At 45.2% G+C, this 22438-nt stretch overlaps 1 protein-coding gene across 12 annotated transcripts in view; it reads right to left on the bottom strand.

Moving 5' to 3' along the window:
- DOCK7 (dedicator of cytokinesis 7) overlaps nt 1–22438 on the bottom strand; it is an 870736-nt gene that overhangs the window by 20205 nt on the left and 828093 nt on the right. For all 12 annotated transcript variants that reach the window (XM_078669468.1, XM_078669501.1, XM_078669509.1 and 9 more), the window contains 2 exons: nt 21635–21871; nt 17387–17530 (listed from right to left, as the gene is read on the bottom strand). In XM_078669468.1, coding sequence (XP_078525594.1) covers nt 17387–17530; nt 21635–21871 — 381 coding nt within the window. The remainder of the gene's footprint in view (nt 1–17386; nt 17531–21634; nt 21872–22438) is intronic.

Raw genomic sequence — 22438 nt, 5'->3', positions numbered from 1 at the left:
CCAGTAAAAATACACAACACATGCAGCTAATCATATAGAGTCAATTGACAGTTTCTTTCTGTTGTTTGATTGGTTTAGACAAGCAAATCTAACTCCCTGATGAACCAAACGAACAGAAAGAAGAACATGGACATCAGCATCAATATAAACCCTTGATTATCTAAAAAATAAACAAGTTACGTTCAGTCTCTCTCTTTCTGGTGAATACTCTACCTAAATGCAGACTCCTTACCTTTAGAATATTTGCCACGTGGCAAGAACAGGGCTTTGACCAGGTAATCATTGAATAGGCGGGAGGACATAGATGCAGCTGGACCACGCTGTAGATTTCCACATTTGTTATAACTTTAGTAGAGGGCAGTTTATTTATTTATTTTATTTTGAAAGTTTTATATAGCGCGAACAAGATCTTTGCAGATATCAGAGCGCTTCACAGCCGAAAGGAACAACGTGTGATTAAATGACAATTGGGGTGGGGGAGGTACATGTGGGAGCATAGTCAGCCAGATACATCAACAATGATACAAGTACAAATAATTGATAGCGTAAACCCACAGGCAGGTCAATAACACGATTAATACAGAATGCAAAAAAAGATCATTGGAACTGAATGGTACAGCGTCTGTAAATAACATCCCCAATAATAATTAAGTGTATTTAGCCATGAGGATAGCTTTTACTTCTCTCTTAAAAAGTATGGTAGAGGTGATGAGCCTTATTTCAGGGGGGAGTGAGTTCCAGATCCTTGGTGCCATTCCTGAGAAGGAGCGTTTGTACGTTTTTTCCTTGCGGAATCTTTGGGGCTTTAGCAAGAGATTGTTTGTGCCTCTAGTGTTTCTGGAGCCTCCAGAAATCGTCAGCTTCTGGGCGAGGTATCCGGGTGAGCTCAGGTGGACAGCCTTGTGCGTCATGCAGGCGATTTTCAGATGTATTCTGGCTTCAAAAGGCAGCCAGTTCAGGGCTTTCAGGTCAGGGGAAATGTGTGAGTGTTTTTTTGATCCGGTGATGAGTCTCGCTGCGGCGTTTAGAGAAGCTCTTATGGGCGCCGTAGTAGTTAGGGGGAGACCGCATAGGGCGATACTGCCGTAATCTATTCGAGGGATGACTAGAGCTTGTACAGCAGTTTGGAAATCTTTGGCTGGAAGGAAGGGTTTGAGTTTCCTTAATGTATTGATCTGGAAGTTCGCCCCCTTAGTTGCTTTGTTGATGTGTTCCTGCATGTTGAGGTTGGTGTCAAGTGTTATGCCTAGCGATTTTGCCGAGTCCACGATGGTGGGATGAACATTGAGTGCGGTTAGGTGTTTAAGCCAGATTTGAGTGGAAGTGATCTTCGCAGGAGGGGAGATCAAGAGGAACTCTGTTTTAAGAGCATTGAGTTTAAGATGATTAGCGGCCAGCCATGATTGGGTGCTTCTAATCGTTGAATTCAAGAGCATAATGTCTTTGGGTGATTGTAGTTTGAGATAAAGTTGGGTGTCATCGGCGTACATGTGGAACTGAACATTGGATGCTTGTAGCAAGGTGGTGAGAGGTTCCATAACTAGGTTAAACAAAGTTGGGGATAGGGAGGATCCTTGTGGGACGCCTAGCGATACCGGTATTGGAGCAGACATCAAGTTGTTACTCTTGAATTTCTGCGATCTGTTGTGTAGAAAGGACGTGAACCACTTGAGTACAGTTCCAGATATACCCATTCTTGTCTTTAATAGATCGAGTAAGTTCTCGTGTTTGACGCTGTCAAATGCAGAAGAGAGATCAAGAAGGATAAGGAGGCAGGTATCGTTTTGATCTAGGATTTGGAGGGCGTCGTCAATTATGTGAGTCATAGCAGTTTCTGTACTGTGGTCCGCTCTGAATCCTGATTGATGAGGGTTGAGTAGATCAAACTGATTAATGTGTTTAGTCAATTGAGTTTTGTGCGCATTTTTCCAACAATTTGGCAAGAGTCGGAATATTGGTAATGGGACGGTAATTATTTAGATCAGAGGGGTCGGCTGTAGGTTTCTTTAGTAGAGGTGTGACTTGTCCAACTTTGAGGGAGTCAGGGATGGTCCCTTGTTGAAGTGAACTGTTGATAATTTTAGTCCAGAGTGGGAGGAGCGACGGGGTAAGGTCTTTGACAGCGTTGGCAGGAAGGGGGTCCGTGAGGTGATTGGCTGGTTGTACGGTGCTGAGCAGTCTACCAATTTCTTCTTCCGAGTAGGTGACAAAGGATGACCATGTAGCATTGTTTTTTGGTTCAGTGGGTGCTGTGCAGAGGGGTTTGGGGTAGAGACTTACGTCAATGAGGAGATCGTTCCTTATGTTGTCGGTTTTTTGGATAAAGAAAGAGGCGAAGTCTTCACAGGAGGGTGCTTCGCCCCCATTGCTGAGTTGTTGGGGTTGTTCCTTGGATTGTGATCTGATTACCTCAAACAGCTTTCTCTGACGATTTTTGGCTTGGTCGAGCTGACGGCTGAAAAAATCTGATTTTGAGCGTTTTATTTTCCTGAAGTAGGCATTTCTCTTTTTCTTCAGCGTTTTTAAGTGCAGTGCGGAGGGAGCTGATCTCCAGGTGCGCTCTGCCATTCATTGAGACTCCCGTCGTACCAAGGATTGGACATTTTTGTGGATGCTCTTTTTAGCTGCATAGGTGCAGCTTCATTGACTATAGAGGTCATAGCGTTAAGATAGTGATCCGTCAAGGATTGGACATCCGTAACGCCAGTAGGAGGAAGTAAAAGATTGCAGCTGTTGGGGGGGTAGAGAGTTTGGGTTGAGTTTTTTCAGGTCTCTTTTCCAGACTTTGGGCTTGAGTGATTGAACCGTGTTAAGTTTGACTTTTTCGTTGATGAAGAATGTGACAATATGATGATCAGACCAGTCACAGGGTTGGATAGAATCGAGTTGGATAGATTCCTCTTTGGAGATGATGAGGTCGATGATAGAGCCTTTCTCATGGGTCGGGCTGTTGCATATTATACAATATATACAAGGAACAGTGTATATATATATAGTGTAACAATATATACAGTTGTAGGCCAAACACCTTGTGGAATTATCACTGCAAATAAAGCACTTTTTTCCAATGAAAGTCCAACTGCTGAGTTCAAACCTGTATCAGGGGAAGTATCAAGCTAACTGAACTCTCGTAAGTCCAGGTTACAACTGTCAACATCAACATCGGGGGTAAACTGTCCCCATCATCATCTGTGGGTGGTGGCAAGCTTTGGTAAGAATCAGAGTAAAAAACACAATGGGGCCTCTGAGGGCACATCCTTACTAGTGGGGACACAGGATTATAATCAGGTTGTATGGTAACTGGTAGAGATTTAGTAATTTTGTAGTGCAACATCAGAAAGGATCTTGCTGAAGTCTGTTCAGGGTCAGACATTGGAACAAGAACCAGATCCTCCTCGGTCACTTGTGGCATTGGTGTCGATAAGGGAGGTACTAACGCAGGTCATGGAGTCAGGGTGCAAATCTGTACTGGATCCAATACGGTGCTTGTGACGAGTCGAAGGAGGCCAGACAGTGCAGAGGACAGATCCACCAGAGATAATGTGACTTAGGGCCCCTGTGAATCCTTAGGCCCTAAAGAAACGCCAGAGGGAGAGGGAAGAGTGCCAAATATCTGCAACATGGCCTCCTAAAAGTCTTCGATCTGTTGTGGCATCGCCAATGGCATGAAAAATTAGGGGCACAACTGGGAAATCTTCTCCGCAACTGGAGAACCTGGAGGAGGACCGACTGATACAGTGACACTGTTCCGCATTCTCCTAAGACAGAGAGTGGAAGGATAGGGTAGAGTCCTGCTTCGCTTTCTTGTGTTTATGTTTGAACTTCGACAGTCAGTGCCCTCTACTTTGAGTGGGAGTAGGACTTAACACAAAACTCACAACTTCTTCATGTGTTCAGAAACATATAGCTTTGCTTCTTGGTCCAGATAGCCACCGGGTGCATGAGGTCATACTTGAGCCCAAACACCAGAGATATGTTGTGATGGGCCGTGATCGACAACTGTCTTCTACAGTTGCGGTATAGTTCAAAACCTGTAGTTCTAAGAGGGGACATCGTTCTCTAGCACACTCGGTTTCTTTTTAAGGACTCATTAAAATGCCAACTAAAGTGGAAGGAGAGCTCAAGATCCCTGGCTGAAGGGATCTGGAGAAAAAAAAGGAAATTACGCTGGTGCGCATCTGTGGCTCTTAAATGCTGCTCCACTCTGTCATTTCCAGGTTGGTACGGAGCCACTACTGAGCCATACAAAACCATTAAAGCCAGGAGCACTGCTAAAAAAGCTTGTGGATCAAGTCTGGTACCTGGGGAATATCCTAAAGGTGAGGAATCTGCGATTAGAAGTATCCATCAGAATATTTTCTTAATGCACCTAGAGCTGATAAAAAAAACTGAAGGAACATTCAGGCAGACACAGGGGGTTGAGTTCTGTTGGTGATTTGACTCAAATTCAAACACGCTGAAACTGAATTTTTACAAAAAAGTAAGACACAGCAGTGTTGGTTAAAAACCAGTCTATTATGTGCTAACTGTAAAGAATTGAGTATTCAGTTATGCTGAAATCTGTGTTTTTTCATGTCAACAGCCAAGAAGCCCCCATGGTGGCTGTAAAGTACGAGTTACTTACCTTTGGTAATAATGTATCTGGTAGAGACGATTCTAGCCACAGATTCCTTAACGTAGAATTATCCCCAGGCGTTAGACTGGATCCGGAATTTTTTTGCCCAGCATCCCTGCGCGCCGGGGGGACGGAATCACGCGACTCCGCCCAGGTGTCGTTCGCGTACGTGACGTCAGCGAGGTCACATAAGTCCCACCCCGGAGCGCATATGTCAGTTTTCTGATGAGAACTTTTACGCGCCACAACGTGGAGCCATCAGACAAAACTGTGGGATTACGGGAACACTGTGCAAAAGAGCAGAAAAAGAATGGTGGCGAACAACACCATAAGAAGCAGTAGTAACACTGCAGTAGCCAAAGGCTGGGAAATAAAAAGAACAGAGGACAGCCCTGAACGAGCACCCTGCCAGGATGTAGACAGCCCCCTCTGGAGACAAGAAACACATGCAAAATTGTCACGACAAAATACAGCAGGACTACAACCCCAACCAGGAACAATGAAGGGGAAACTGGTCTCAATACAAACAGGAACGACAAACCTCCAGGGGAATCCCAGCACAAAGTGCGGCAACCCCCACAAGGAGCAAAGGCACGGTGAGATGACCCCAACCCAGAATGCAGCAGAGGGACCAGAACTCTCAGTAACCAAGGGAAGAGGGAGGGAAGGGAAGAAAGTGAAGGCAAGCACCTAATCTGGACCAGAGCAGAGGGGCATAGGAGAACATATAACTCTATCCTCCAAAGAGTCAAGAGGAGGAAGGAGCAAGAACAAAACAAATCATCCTGTCAAAAGAGCGAAAGAATGCACTCACAGAAGATACAGCCACCCACCGAGAGGCGAATGCAGAAGACCAAACCAAAGGCCATCACAGAACAGGGAGGAAGGGCGGACCGTGAAGGAATATGCGACTAGAATCGTCTCTACCAGATACATCATTACCGAAGGTAATTAACTCGTACATCTGATTGAGACTACTAGCCGCAGATTCCTTAACGTAGAATAGATACCCTAACCATAACTACGGGGAAGGAGCGTCTGCAAAAGGACCCCACCGACCTGGTTATAACAGAGGGCCCCACAGGGGACCAGGCCAACGGACAAGGCGAGGATCCTCGTCCCAGCAGGCAAAGGGAACCCCCATAGCAGAACGCCACCGATCTCACGGGGGGGGGGGGGGCGGGGGAAGAAGAAAAGGAGAAAAGAGGAAGCCCATACCATTCAACCAAGGAAACAAGGCAAGGCAAAGGGAGGCTGAAGCACTCCATGTCCTTACAGGGCTATAGAACCGCCATCCAAGGCCAAGGCAAGGAAGAGGAAGAAAAGCAATCCAGAGGCTCCAAGGAGACAGGGAGGTAGAAGAAAGAACAGCCCGGGTTACCCAGGAAGCTCGGTAGGCTGCGTCCCAAAAAGAGGAGGAACACAAGAACCTTTCCAACCCCCAAGCCAGCGAACATGAGGGTGAAGAAGGCCCGGACGCACCACAAAGAGGGGTAGGCACACATGACCCAAAGGGAGCAGATAAGAGACACGACGCCAGGCCGCAGACAGGAGGCCAGACCTAACGAACCGCGCAGCAACCCCCAGAGAAGGACAACTCGGGGTGCCACCCAGGCAATCACATTCAGCACAAGGAAATTGCACCTGCAAGTACATAAGCACCATGGAGGGCAGAGGCCCGAAGGCGACCACAATTCCCCAGCATATAGCAAGCTATATAACAGCTACCAGTACACCACATAGGGTATGTTAGTCCCAACATGGGAAACCTCTTAGGAAGAAACTTCCGCAGCAGAGGACAACTGAAAGAGCAACGGGGAAAAAGGCCCCGCCAAAGGCTTATCAAGCAGCCAAGAGAAGAACAGGAGGCCTAATCTCAGTGCCAACCTGGTGTGAACAACTTTCAACAAACCACGCAACAAGGAGAGCTCTCAGGCATATGAAGCACATAGATCACACAATGGCGGCGACTCGCCCCAACCAAAGAAGAGCTCACAAGATCGAAACCAACCCACAGGTCACTGAGGTGGAGGAGGAGGATTCCGCCGGAGCGTGGAACAATAGGGTGCAGTCAAAAGTGAGATCCACCAGCCGCTCCCGCACATTCTCTGAGAACACACTGTCCTGAAGCCAAGCATGATGCCGAAGGGCAACTGAAGAGGCCATGGCACGACCCAGCACTTCTGATATATCCAGAGCGGAGAATAAACGCCACCAGCTACCGCCCATCTAGCGCAAGGTGTCGCAAGTTCACACCAGCACCCTCCTGCGAAGCTGCAGACCCAAGGGACTTGGCCGAGTCCCACAAACAAGACGTGGCCCTAGCCAGGACACATAAGGTGTTAAGGGCCCACAGAGCCACACTGGTGGAGGCAAACATATTGCGGCCCCAGGAGTCAAGCCAGCGGGCCTCCCGGGAGGGTGGAGCCAACAGCGACGGCAGAGAAGGAAAGGCGGTCCGTAGAAGGGGCCACTGGCAGAAGGTTGAAGGGAAAGACACGCTGGGTCAAGCAGCGCCAGAAGGTGCCAGTGCAAAAGGTTGGGGCACCGGATCCCCCATGGCGGGACGCCCCCATGTCCCCGTCAGCGAAGAATGGAGCGAACCTTCAAAAGGGAGCAGCAGCTCCCTCCCACCAGAGCCCTGGTGAAGAACCTCCAAAAGATGGTCTGCGGGGAAATGGGCCGCCGGATCTTCCATGTGCAAAATTCCCACAGCACTGGAACCCTCATCCGCCTCCGTAGGGCCCCGCGGTGGAAAAAGCAGCTCCTCCGTGGGCAACGGCTGTAAGCTAAGGCGTCCGTCTCTGAAGCCAACCGGAGTGGGAAAGGGCCAGGCCCGAAAGGGAGAAAGAGACGCCAAAGAGTGGGGAACTTGTGGTTCCTCCGGGAAAAGCCGTGGCGACGGCACGCATCCGTCATTCGACAACATCGGGAAAAAAGCCACGACACGGCGGCCTGTCTCCAGTAAGGACGACACCAGCAGGCACCCAACCTCTGGGGAAGAGAGGATGTCCGAGGACAAATCCACCACCTGACGCCTGTCCAGTGCGGTAGAGTCCGCAACCTAGAGCAGGGCGTCATCGTTATCCAACACCACAGGGGACGGACAGGCCTCCGTCTCATCACACGGTGCCAGGGACCGGGGCTTGACTGTAGCTGAGGTAACCCAGGGGCGGCGCCGAAACGGCTCCGTCTAGACCTCCAATGAGGCAGCCGCCTGCGTGGAGGGACGGGAAGCACCTGGAGAGCGACAATGAGTCCCCAGCCAGCCTCAAAAGGTCCGTTGACCCCCATGGCAGCACCAAGGCTGAAACGACCTCTAACCAAGCAGCCATCTGCACGGAGGGATGAGAGGGACCCAGGACCGACAAAGAGCCCCCCGCCAGCCACACCCCATAGGGGGACGAGAGGGGCTCGCCGACCACTGTGGCACCGCCAAGGCTGACTCGACCTCCGACGAGGCGGCCGTCTGCGTGGAGGGACGAGAAGAGCCTGGGGAGGGACGAGGGATCACCCGCGGAGAGCCCCCACCCCCAACATGCCAGAAGCCAGCCCTCGGGGACAAACTGCGACACTTACCCACTGGGTAGAGACGCTCTTGCGGCACAGGAGATGGAAGAGGATGACGGCCGCTCTGAAAACCCTCCGCAGAAGCTGAGCGAGGAGACAAAGCCGATCTGGACATGCGAGCCGACAGGAGTTTCAAGCAGCGATCCCGCCGTGACTTCGGCTTCAACCGCTGACATGCCTCGCAGACCGTGGAGCCGTGATCCTCCCCCAAGCACCACATGCAAATGAGTTGAGGGTCTGTCGCCGACATCAAGCACCCAGAAAACGAACAAGTTTTGAAGCCACAATACACCAAAGATCGAAGGAAAAAGGGCCTAAACAGGCCCAGAGCAAGAACCGGATCCGCGTTGCATGCGGAAAAGGAAAGAACTGATGTAGGTGCGCTCCGGGGTGGGACTTATGTGACCTCGTTGACGTCACATACGCGGACGACGCCTGGGCCGATTGCGTGATGCCGTCCCCCCGGCACGCAGGGATGCTGGGCAAAAAATGTCCAAATGCACTCTCATGCCTGGGGATAATTCTACGTTAAGGAATCTGCGCTAGTAGTCTCTATCAGATAAGTTGTAACATAGCATAACAATTTGCAGAAGACTGACAAAGCCCCCAAGCCGGATTCAAATGCTTTATTACCTCTAATTCATGTTTTTAGTTTCTCTGTGCCAACGAAGAGAATGGCCCAAGTAATCTTCTGTTTTATAATATTTGGGAGCCAGCAGTCAAGAAATATCGGAACATAGTTGGCTGAGTTACATTACTGGACAATATTGGTGTGATCCTGATGAATAATGTTTGGTAGGAACTGTTCTAGTCTGTGTGCCTGTATCTTGGCAACAGTTTTGATTTCTCCATTAGGGACCGACAACAGTCAATTGGAGCGCCAAAGGAGTTGATCCTTATCCTTCACACAGGTAACCATGAAGACGACCACAAACCTTGGTTTTCATGGACCCTTGCAGAGAGCTCTTTAATATAACCCATTGAACAAATGTATGAAAACTGGAAGAGTGGATTCAATCAGGTGTGTATCATTATTAGCCAATGGAGAGAATAGGTATTATGAGTGGCACCATGGACGGTGCTAGGGTGTTTATCCCTGCCCCATACCTTCATTAAAACAGATGAATAAGTTCCTTGTTTTTGAAACACTGAGCGATCCCACCAGAACATTTAATTTTATACCTGATTTCATTTAAGACTTCAAGTGCTTTTGTGATAATCTGTCCTGAAGGATCCATCAGGCTTCTACCATTATTGCCAATAATGTAGATATTTATTTGCTTAGGTTTGGTTCCTTGGGTCACTAGCAAACTGCCTTTTTTCATTTTCTGGAAAAAATGTGGCAGTGTCTTGCCCTTTATGTGTACTATGAAGGAATACACAACTGTGAAATTGTCAGCATTCGGGTGTTGGTAATTCCCCAGAATTCTTTTACCAAGGATTTGTGGTTTTCCACCAACTCACAGTCATCCACAGCCAAAGAATCAGACACTATGGAGCTGGTATAGAAGTCCACACAAGTGCTACACAGGGATTCAGAAAGGTATCTCTTTATGGTCTGCTAATAAGCCAGAAGCATCTGTGTGTTTTTCACAAGGCTTAAGGGGAAGGACATGTAGAATATAAATCCTACATCCTACCCTTAGAGGAATATGCAAAGCAAGCAATTCCTCCACCCATCTTCTCCTGACATTCAAAAGTTTAGTGATCGATGGAGCACACATACAAAATACCAGGCTTCTCCAACGAGTCATGAACTTCTGGTTGAGCTACCTTGGAGTAGCTCTCCTGGGTGCAGTCCATCTTAATAAATTAAAAGCTTTTGTATATATTTATACCAACATTGAAATGTGTGTATTTAAGATGTAAATGTATGTATTTTTAGAACTACTCAGATGATGTTTGAAGAAAAATGGATGAATTTCCAAAATAATTTGAAAGCTGATTGATAAATCATGTGAAGCTGTTGAGACCTATTACCAATATTATTACTTTGGTATCACTAGTATTGCCGTTATGGCTGTTGTGTAATACCTATGTATATGGATTCCAAATTGACAAAGACTTTTTAGATTGAGCCTGGGCATCGCAGGCGATACTCTGCGAGTCATGCTGTATTGGAGTATGTATTTGAAGCTCCACCCATATTTGTCATTGGAATGTGTCACTGTCCTTCGTAAATGCTGGCTTCTGATTCCTTTTTAGGCTTGTTAGTCCCTCCTTAGTACCGCCTTGTCTTCATCTGCAACCTTTGATGAGAACTGGCCCTTTTACTTCGGTTTTTACACTGTACGTCATCTTTAGTCTATAAGCACTATTTATTTAATGAGTTTCTCTTATGCAGGAGGGTCTTGTGTGTAGTTGTGACTACCGGCTTGTTTAACTTGTAGCAAACGGGAGCTCTTCAGGGGCCATGGGAGACAGAAGGAGGCAATTCAGCGATGTCTTCAAGCACTTGGAATGCAATAGGTCTTGCATTTGCGAGAGTTTAAGCTATTGGCATTGTAGCATTGTAAATGACAATGCCTTTTATTTATGTTTTAAAAACCAAAACATGCAGATGCTTGTTTAAGTTACTGCTGGCAACTCTGGAAGTGAGCACATAAGTGATCACTGCTGGTACTCCTGCATAGTGTGGCCACTAATATAATCTTGTCTGATGTGACCACTATTACAAGGCTAAGAATAATAGTAGCTTGGGATAATATTGAACTTAAGTAGCTCTTGTTACGGAAACACTGGAGATCCGTGTCCCATACCCTACTACTAGTAAACAACTACTAGTATATGCAGATCTTTATAGCCCTCTGGATACCTCAGGATGACTTCTTTAGATTTCCTAATAAGCCAAATCTATCCTTTCATCACCTCTGCCTCTTTCTGTCCTCTCATATGCTTCTTGAATCTAAGCTGGGCAGTGTTACTATTTCGTTGTGTTGGGTCTTTTCTGAAAGATGTGGGTCAAAGAGCTGCTTCACCCAATTTACTATCTCAAGTCGCACTCCATATGATCAGGGCCACTGAATATGTGTTTTGTCCTTTCTTGACACAGTATATGGGCTGAAACTGAAAGGGAATTTTGATACCATCTTTTTGCATGCTTATAAATATGATATGACCTCTGTGCCTTTCGGATGATGCAATCAAAAACATCATGGAAGATTCTGATAGTCTTTCCACTTATCTTATGTTTCAGATCATGCTTCATATTGTAGACGACTTGCATTTTTTTGGTTAATTGGGAAATGAACCAGGAATGGCCCTAGCAGGGCAATCATAAGAAGGGATAAGGTCTAGCATTCTAGGTGCTCTGTTGATCAGAAAGAAAAATGCGTCTGGCATCCCGGGACTGTTAACCCGATTTGACTCTTTTCTTTTTACTTGTTTTTAATTGATTGCTGAATCTTTGTTCATCATTTTACTTGATTTTATTTTAAGTGACTGCTGAATCTGTTATTTCTCTCACTTGGGGATAGGGGGGCTAATCTGTTCAGTTGTAAAACGGAATCAGCAGGAGGTAACTTTTGGCGTATCGGGATCTGCCTTAAAATGGATAAAGTCCTTTCTAACAGGGCAGAGCTTCCAAGTTAGGCTGGGCATGCATCATTCCAGAGATATGGATTTGCAGCAAGGGGTGCCACAGGGCTCTGCCCTGAGCCCCACGCTATTTAATCTATATATGGCCCCTTTAGCAGAGATAGTACAGGGACATGGAGTTGGGGTCGTCTCTTACGCAGACGACACCCAGCTGCTGGTCTCCCTATCTCAAGCTCCGGAGTGTGCTGCATCCAACTTTAAAATCTGTATGCAGGATCTTGCCATTTGGATGAATGAGCACTGCCTCAAATTGAACGGTAGTAAAACTGAGGTTTTGGTGGTAGGGGGAAGTAGCAACAGCTGGTCGGCGGAGTGGTGGCCGTCGAGTCTTGGTCCCACCCCCATTCCTTGCAAGGAGGCCAAAAACCTGGGGGTATGGGTGGACCCAGCACTTTCCTATGAAGGGCATATAGGTAAGGTGGCCGGCAAATGTTTCGGAGTGCTAAAGTCCCTGCGTAAGACCCTAGACTTGCTCCCGTTAGAGGCTCGCAAGACCATGGTTCATGCGCTTGTAACGTCGCGCCTCGATTAAGCCAATATTCTATACTTAGGGGCCACTGAACATAGTCTTAATCGATTACAGGTTCTGCAAAACTCGGCGGCGCGGCTTGTGCTGAATCAACCTAGGAGGGCGGCTTCTAAGAAAGCCCTTACCTCCCTGCACTGGCTACCCATCAGACAGAGGATTATTTTTGAGTTTCTCTGTACCTGCTATCGCATTCTTAACAACGCTAGCCCGTACTACTTAAGTGACTTGGTCACCAGATATGTGCCCCAAAGATCGTTACGGTCCGTCGGAACCGGAATGGTGGTCATTCCCAAGGTCAAGAAAGCCAGGATGGGTGGTCGCTCATTTAGATTCCGGGCTGCGCAGCATTGGAATAAGCTCCCTCTGAATCTCAGGCTGGAGGGCTCTGAACGGAATTTTAGAAGGTTGCTGAAAACTCACCTGTTCTCGTGCAGCAGATAGTGGTGTAAGGAATAGCTCTGTCTTCAATCAACTCACCCAGCGCGGGGACACGCCGAGATGGTGGAACCATTGCGCTTTATAAATGCTTTGTTATTATTATTATTATTATTAACTTTTCTGTGTGCTCAGTCCACAGACTGATCTGAGTTGGTACAGCGTGGCACTTTATGTACTGTGGGCTGTCTAATACTGAACACAGATTTATTGATTTGGAAGAAAATACCATTTGATGCTAAAAGACTTGTTTTACCCTGATTTTAATGCACACTTGCCTTGATTTGTTTTAAGTGTAATAAGCGCATTTGCGCATTGAAACACCCATACTCACTTCCTGTTTAGTGAGCATTCCAACTTCGAGCTGCCATTTTGGTGTGGTCACACGCAAGCCACCTGCGCACGACCAGATCGCGGCCAGCGCCAGGCCAGTTGCTAGTTTGCCTCCTCATATTATAGCCCGCAGCATTTACTCTAAAGCGGAGTTGCTTGCCTTTCACACCTTACCTCATGATCATGAAGGTGAGCTCCCTGTTGGCAAAATAGGTGAAGGTTTTGATTGCCCCAGGTGTGACTTCTCAAATGAAGCTCCACTACTCTGTAGCTCCCACAGCATTAAGGTCAAGGGTCGGACTCCTCTAGGCGAAGCTGACTCTTTCACCTCTTCTCTCCCTGGTACCTTCATTATGGCAAGTATGCTTAACTGTTGTTCTTTATCTAAGTATGCTGTGGATATTTTTAATCTTTTAATTGACAACAAATGGGATTTACTTTTCCTCACAGAGACTTGGCTTAAAGAAAGTTCAGCTACTGATATTGCCCTCAAGATTATTTGATAAAGCACTTTGATAGAGTGGACAAACATGGGGGCGGGGAAGGAATTATAAACCGGCCAGCCTACTTTTGCTCATTTGCAAAATTCACTAATAATCCTAATATTGAGAGCATGCCGTTTTCTATTATTTTAGTACCTACTTTTGCTGTCTCTGGTGCACTTATTTATAGGCCTCCGGATTCGACAGCTGCTTCCCTACAACTTCTGACTGACCTTTTAGGTCCATTTTATCCACTTCATGCTAATTACATGTTATTAGGAGATTTGGATGACCCTAATAATAAACTTGCTCAGCAATTTCTTAGTTCTATGGAAGCTGTTAATCTTGAGAAATTAATTAAAGTGCATACCCACACTGCTGGTCATACACTGGACCGAATTTTGGCCAACCTTTTGATTGTTGAGGTGAAACCAGTTTTGAATCTTAGCTGGTCGGACCATATATTGATCCTGTTCAATGTTGTTACTTCGACTCCCCCAGAACTTCAAACAGCCATTAAGAAGTTGTTCAGACCCAGGTATAAAATAACTCAGTCTCCAGTCTCTTCAGTCCTTTCCTTGTCAGATGACTGGGGATTTAGAGTACTATGTACTCAGCTTTACTGGTTGGAATATGAAGGAAATTGATACCACTTCACCCTGCAAAGTGTGCTTCTGAAACAGGCTTAAACCCTCTTCACCATGGTTCTCTGATTCTCTTAGGGTGGAGAAATCCCTATGTAAAAGGTTGGAAAGGCAATAGAGAGTGAATTAAGACAAGGGTGCAAACGTGATTTATGAGTTGCTCTTAAAAATGATCATGCGTCCATCCGGTTGGCTCAAAAATCATTCATTGCTGTGTCCTTTCAGAAGCTTTGAACCATCCGTGTGAACTGTTCAAGTAGGTTATTCCTATTCATCCCCTACGGCTACTAAAAACAGTCCAATCCCCTCTTTGGATCTCTGTGAGGGCCTCCCTGGCTTTTTTCATAGGAAAATTCAAGCCATCTATGAACAGTTCCCGGTTCAGTATCACACTATTCCAGCATCACCTTCTGGTATGTTTGTCGGGCCCTTACTATCTAGTTTCTCCCTTATTTCACTTGAGGAATAGGCAATGGAGCTCTCAAAGTTTAAATCAGTATGCCCTCTTGATCCTTGCCCCTCTGCTATTCTCAGTCTAACAGGAACGGCGGTGAACCCCAGGCTAAATAATGAATCTCTGCAACAGGCGCTGGTCACCTCCTGCTGGAAAGAAGCTCTTCTTCTTCCCATGTTGAAGAAGCCTTCTGCTGATCCCAAGGACTTTGACAATTTTAGACCTATCTCTCTCTTGCCCACAGCCACTAAACTTCTGGAGAAGAATATAAATAGGCAGTTATCGAACTTTATTGAAGCAAATCACCTGCTCCATGATTCCCAATCAGGGTTCCGTGCTAGATAGAGCACTGAGACTGCTCTACTTGAAGTCTCAGAATACATTAACGCTAACCTTGATTTAAACACTCTGGTCATGGTGTTGCTTTTGGATCTTTGTGCTGCAGTCAACATGGACTCTCATGCAATTATCTTGGGGAGACTGGACATGATCAGCATCAGAGGTCGAGCACTATGCGGCTCAAAACCTTCATGAGTGGGCAATCGCAGGCTGTTTTCCTTCCCCCTTTTACTTCTGAGACTAAACCCTTAGTATGTGGGGTTCCACAGGGCCTGGCTCTTAGCCAAACACTTTTTAATGATTATTTGTAGCCCCTGGCTATGTTAGTTGAATCCTGGGGAATGAGAGTTATATCCTAAGCGGCTGATCCTCAACTCCATTTGGATTTCCAGGAAAATAGGTCCACGCCCTATGACTCCTTCAAACTCTGGCTGAAATCCGTGGTGGACTGATGAACATAAGCTGTCTGAACCGGCATTCAGACAAGACTGAGGTGCTCTTCCTGGGTACTAAGTCCCCCACGCGTCATTCAGTATTTGGTGGCCATCGGACCTGGGGGCTCCCCCTGCGGTTAGAAACCATGGGGTGAAATGTGATTCAGGCCTAACCTTGGAGCCCCAGGTTAAAGCTTTATCCTCTTCCTGTTTTCTCACCCAGAGGTCTCTTAGAAGGATTTTGCATCTCATCCCAATACAGTATCGCAAGACGATTGTTCAAACCCTAATAACTTCCAGGCTAAACTACTCTAATAGTCTGTATTTGGGCCTTCTGGCCTTTTTGATTCAGCATCTTCAGACTATAAAAAATCTTGTTGCTTGGCTGATTTTGAGGCCCCGCGTCGATATTTGGTGTCGGGTCACTTACGTGCCCTCTACTGGCTTCCAGTCAAGAAAATAATCTGGTTCATACCTCTGGCCTTAGCTTTCAGTGCCTATCATCATAAGGGTCCTCTTTACCCTAGGAGTCACTTTAAACCATATTCTCAGAAGAGATGTTTGAGATCTAATAATCTTGAACATTCCCACATCCCCCGCATTCACATGGACAGAAGAGGAGGCAGACCATTCACCTTTCTGACATCTAAGCTGCTAGATGCTCTTCCTCTTAATTTGAGGAGTATCTTGTCCGAAGTTGCTTTTAAAAGTTGTTAAAAACTTTTCTTTTCGATTCTTGCTAAGGCAGTCTGCCATTTTCTGCCCCGAGTCTGGGGGATCCTTACCGCTAGAGCTGGGAGCTGTGCGCTTTATAAATGTGACTGTATTGTATTATGAAGATCAAACATGCAATATCAAGAATCATGGTGCTTATTTCCTAATCCTTTGTGTCTCTTCGAACTTCCAGTCATCCATATTCCATACTCAGCAATCGATTTTCAGATGGTTATCATCAAGCTGGCTGGCCATAGTCACTAAATCTTTAATTTAATTATTGTGAACAGACGTTCTATAAACCAAGGCTTTCAGTGTACTGCTCGTAGTCATCAAATCTTGTGGATCTGTTTCCTTATGGTTGCAATTTATACTACCTGTTTATCCATATTGTTTGTTACAGTCTGAAAATATGGTGAAAACAGCCAACCTGGGTCTTGGGTATGCTGTTTTCAGGCAATGTGCTATTTAATGAGAGGTTTCTAACGTCAATTAGTTACATTCTTAAAACAGTATTATGTTGAAAAATTGTATTTAGTTGAGCATTCAACCTGATTTGTATGTGTTCTTGTTATGTTGTGGTTTCTAATTGTGCCATGATAAAATCTTTGTTAGGGTATAGAGATGTAACTCACCATTGTCACAGTTAAAGGACAGTCATAGGATGGTTTGTGGTTGTGTGTGCTAGTGTCTAGCTGCCACAATATTAATAAAAGTAATCAGGCCTGTAATGAACATGAGGTGGGCCATGGACATATTGTGTCAGGGCTGACCCAATTTTGCTTCAGTCCTTGCATGGCTGCCGATTGGATCCAAGAAGTAGCCACGTCCTCTCATTGGTGTTTCTATTAAAGACTCAGGACCACATCAGCCACCCTTCACCCCTACCAATCCAGAGCAATGGGGAAACTGGGGAGACAACAGCAGGAGAACGCTACACCACCATATATAGGGTAGAGTCAATGAGGGAGGGCACCAGAATCTTTCACCTCCCTGTTTCCCTCACCTGGATAGGGTCTCAGAAAAAGGCCAAGAACACGGTGAGACAAGATGACAACATTGGGGTGACTGGATCATTTGGGCCATGGTCAGCCATGCATCCTGAACCCATATCTGTGAATGTTGGCAGTGACTGACATCCCATCATTTTTGTTTGTCATTTTTGTTCTTTTCAAAACACTACTCATTGCTCATTGGAATTTAGGCACAACCAATGATGCTAATGCCATCAATTTCTTACCTGATTCACAGTTGTCCCTACTGAACCTTGCAGAACCATTTGAAGCATCTTAGGATCTGAAGGATCTTGGTGAGTTGCAAAAGCCAATTCTTGTGTCTTTTTCTGCATGTCCTCTATTGCAACTTCAATTGGTGTCAAAATGATCTAAAAATGTAAGTACGAAAAATAACTCACTCTACAGTACACAAATAGCTACAGTAAAGGATTTCAAATTGTTGTGTTTAAGAAGATGGAAAGAAATATAGCCTTTCCTAACTTTAGAGCAATAGTTCACAAACCCTTAATTACAATGCCAAATATGTGCAGCTATAATTGTACTACCAGTGATCTGAAAATTGCATTTACCTGCAATGAACAATCCAGATGCTCCATGTGGCTACTGGCTATTAGCATCACTGAATGAGAAATCCCCCAAAACATACAAATATGTGGTCCTACTTAGCCTTTCCAGCAATTCGTATCTAATTTACTTACTATATTATGGCTGACAGAGGGCCTGATTTAGAGTTTGGTGGACGGGTTACTCCGTCACAACATGATGGATATCCCATCAGCCTCATTACAAGTGACAAAAGATATAATGCACTTGTAATAAAGAGGACAAATATCTCTCAGATATGTGACGGAGTAGTTCCACAAGCCTCGTGCAAACAATAAAATTCACAAAAATACGTAAAGGGAGGGACTTTGGGTCGGGTGGGCCAGGTCCCGGGGGCATGCAAAAAAAAGTGGGGTGGGGGCTCAATCCCCCCCACACTGCCCCGGGACCGCCACCCCCAGGGGCAAAGCATGAATATTTGCAGGGTCCCCCCTCCAGGAGCTCTTGATGGCCCTGGGGACCTCCACCCCCCAGGGCCGGCTCCTGCAGTGTCCCGGGGTGCCAACCCCCGGGACACTGCTGTTTGCAATGACAGCACGTAGCCCCCCTCCATAATTAACAAAAAAATATTTGGCCATGCCCTGGGGGATGGGGTCCCCGGGGCCGGAATTGGCCACAGGAGTGGGGGGCCACGCGGCCGGCCCTCCCGTAACGTGCCAACTAGCCTAGCAGGTACCTCCAGTATGCACCAGGGAGCTGCGTTGCAGAAATGTGTTCAGAGGCCACGCCCCTTTTTACACCTCTCTGCAACACAGCTCTGTGGCGCTTACTGGAGGTACCTGGTGAGCTAGTTGGATCAAGGGGACTTAATCCCCCAACTTAAAATGCACCGCGGTGCGCATTTGCACAGTGGTTAAGGGAGCCGGCGGGGCCTGAAGTGACTTGTGTGCAAACACACCCTGTGGTGTGTTTTAAGTTGGGGAATTATTTTCTTTTCAATACTGAGGGTCCCTTGGGGCCAACTAGCCCACCACTTACCTCCAGTAACCGCCACTGCGCTGCGTTGCAGAGAGGTGGCCCAGGCCATGCCCCTTTTTACACCACTCTGCAACGTAGCACTCTGGCGCTTACTGGAGGTAAGTGGTGGGCTAGTTGGCCCCCAGGGACCCTCAGGACTCAAGAGGACTTAATCCCCCAATTTACAACGCACAAGGGGTATATGGAGGGGGTGTGGCCTGATGTCGCAGTTTTTTGTTGGCAAAATAATTCCCCTTCAATCCTGAGTGCCCCTGGGGGCTAACTAGCCCACCAGGTGCTTCCAGTAAGCGCCACTGCGCTGCGTTGCAGAGAGGTGGTCTAGGCCGTGCCCCTTTTTACACCTCTTTGCAACGCAGCTATGTGACGCTTACTGGAGGTACCTTGTGGGCTAGTTGGATCCTAGGGATCCTCATTTGAGATGTCATCAGTGATGTCATGAGTGATGTCACGGACCATGTCATGAGTGATGTAATATGTGACGTCATCAGCAGTGCATTGGGGGCGCGCAAGTTATGGTTAGCTGAACTAACTATAACGCTGGAATTTCAATGGTTTTGTACGAGTGAAATGTCCAACTAGCTATAACGCCCCTGAAACCTATGGTTTTTTCAGTGAATTCCTAAGGTTTTTTAAATGCTGATTTCTAACTATAACGTGCCTGAAACCTATGTTTTTTCAGTGAATCTATATATATATATACTGTTACTGCCTCCCTCAACTCTACATAAAATGTACCCAGACCTCCATGACACTTCCTGGACATGTGATTCATAACATGCAGATTTAAAGAATTTCCTTTTCACATGTCCTCATGTTTATTACTTCTGTACAACTAAGAACTACTAATTTCTCGAATGAGAGAAGACGTGGGTGGACGAAGTACTTCTTCTTTGTTGGGTTGATGAACATAAGATGTTTTTGCTGAGGAATCTAAAAAGGCAGTGACCGGGGTCCCTAATTCAATGCATTTTACAACAATTGAAATAGGATGCATGTATGCAGTGTCCAGTCTGTGATTATAACAAACCGCGTACCACCATGATTCAAAAGATAATTGGGTAAAATCCATCTAATGTATTGTTATTTGCTGGAATCCTAATGCTAATAACATATCCAAGATCTGGAGATCTTTGGCGACATGCCTCCAGTCTTCAGATAAACTGCCTAAGAAAATGCTACTAATAGAAAAAGGTATTTGCAATTGAAATATTGAGTTAATTGTTGCCCAAATTTTCAACCAGAAGTAATAAACATGAGGACATGTGAAAAGGAAATTCTTTAAATCTGCATGTTCTTAGTTGTACAATGTTTTCATATGCCTTACCACTTTTCTATGTAATTCCCGAATTCCCTTTGACGTGAACCATGTATATTTTCCTTCTTTAGAAAGTGTTATGTTTTTATTTTTAATTAATTTTCTTATGCCTATTTTATTTTAGATTGTAATGCATTACCCATTTGTATTTTATGACACCTTAATAAACTTGCTTTTAAACTTAAATGCTTGTCAGGTTGAAAAGCACAGAGACTCTAGGGCAAGGAGCTCTGAAGGGGTTTAGTCCAGGGACGTTTTAAATAGGTAGGTTTTCAGACTCTGGAATTATCAGTACCACAGGGAATGGTAATTCTGGAGTGCATTACTGCAGCACTATTCCAAATGTTATTTATGAAATGGAGAATAACCAGAGCAATCATAGTTTGTACAACAACTTCTGCATGCTTTCCATCAGTCTGCAGGCTTTGCCCTCTGCTTTTAGTAGACTGAAGGTGGGGTACACAAGCATGATAATCTATTGTTCATCGCAGATAAAATCACATGACAAGCATTTATTATGTATGCCTTTGCCACATGTTGTTGTACTTTTTTTCTTCTTTTTTGATCTGTACAAGCTCGCTGCTGTTACCCCAGTACATTGTACATGCTCATCTAAAACTTCAATAAAAAAATTAAATTAAAAAAAGCAGTGATAGTAAAGAGTATGAATTATGTATACGAGAACAATCTCACCACAAAGAGATTAAGTAAAATATTGAGCACCGGCTTAGTAAAATATATATAATTGTTCATAACCTTAACCGCTTACCGCGGCGTGAATTCCGCCACAGTGCGGTGGTTTAATTAAGTGGGCGGGCCGCGTCGGTCAACGGACATGCGCAGCACTACAGAGGTAGTGCTTGCGACGGCCGTTGGCCGACAGAAGCAGCGAAGGGGTTAATATCCATAAGGAAGTACCATTAAATTGGATATTATTAACATCTGTTGTCTACAATGCTAAGAAACAGCAAAGGTGTGTTATGATGCACAATATATAACAAATTGGTGGTTATTACTATATGACTGATTGATAAACTTAATGGAATTTGATACGAACCTCTGCCAAAATTTCACAGTTATGTTGAACAATGTGAACAAGTTGTTTCAAAGTTAAAATCACGGGGCAAGCCACACACAAACTTTTTTGATGAAGATTACAATTACCATATCAATGAACAATGTCATGTCTTTTATCTTATTTCTTAGTGTGCAGGGCAAGCAATGTTCTATATTATAACATCCTGGTGGTGTCTTTCATTAAAGTAAAGGAATTGCAATTTCAGACTATGTTCATTTAACTATTTCTCAACAGATTTTCCAGGGAAAACATTAGTGCATGACTGAACTGAGGTATGTATTGAACTTTAATTGCATTTCATTATTTCAACACGTAAAATGCCCCCATTGTTCTGTTTACTGGAGGGAGAGAGAGGCGAACTGTTCAACAAAAATAAAAACACTTGAACAATATTTCAATCTAATGCAATACGTTAGTAAAGATTAAACATCTTAAAGCTCAATAACATTTTGCCTCATATCTAAGTGGAATGTCAGTGTATATGAAAATGTCACTCACTTCTTCTTTGTGTGTGACGTTTATCCTCGTTTTAATATAAGGAAAGGCATGTGATGTGGTGAGGATGGTCTTGCGCTTAAATTGTTCATGAAGGTCCCCATGAGCTCGTCCATCCAGTGTAAATGGTGTACAATACATAAAACGGCGTAAATTGTAGTTCTTGTCGAAATACGTTATTCTGTCCTTCATTTCATATGTGTCAAAAAATGGTTCCACATAGGTTATCTGAATAAAAGCCTAAAAGAAAGAAAAAAAACATATGCCATAAATTTGGAAAATTTACAAAGCAACATGGATAGTGACAGGAGGGAAGTTTTGCTATCCATGCTAATTCATTTTGCCTTTTCTGTGGCTTGTAATAATTCTACTCAACAGCACTCCAGGTACGAGGAGCATCTACTGTAGTTTGCATGAATAAAAAATGCATTAATCTATTGCTTAAAGTGCGACCATTGCCAACTGCCTCCAGCAATATCACATATGCTCCAGGATTGACATTACTTTCACTGAGATACCATTTCAAACTAGGCAAGCAATAACAGACATGCATGCTTAGCTCTATTAGGGTGGTGCCGATCAAGCAAACATCCACTAACATGCATGCTACTCAGATCTCTCAGGTGCATTTGGAGTAACTATTAAGGCACTGCATTTGTACATTTAAAAAAAAAAGTGCCATCAACAAGATCCTTTATAGACGACTCTCTGTGTCTGATATTCAGCCATTTTACAGTAGTCTAACTTATTATAAAACTGTCCCGCCTGATTTTCTGTCCAAAGTTCTGTAACTGACGAAAAGGGACA

This window comes from Lissotriton helveticus, chromosome 1_2 (assembly GCF_964261635.1).
Source record: "Lissotriton helveticus chromosome 1_2, aLisHel1.1, whole genome shotgun sequence".
NCBI classification, from domain to species: Eukaryota; Metazoa; Chordata; class Amphibia; order Caudata; family Salamandridae; genus Lissotriton; species Lissotriton helveticus.
The sequence above is the reverse complement of the archived record's forward strand: the minus strand, read 5'-3'. Positions and strand labels throughout refer to the sequence as shown.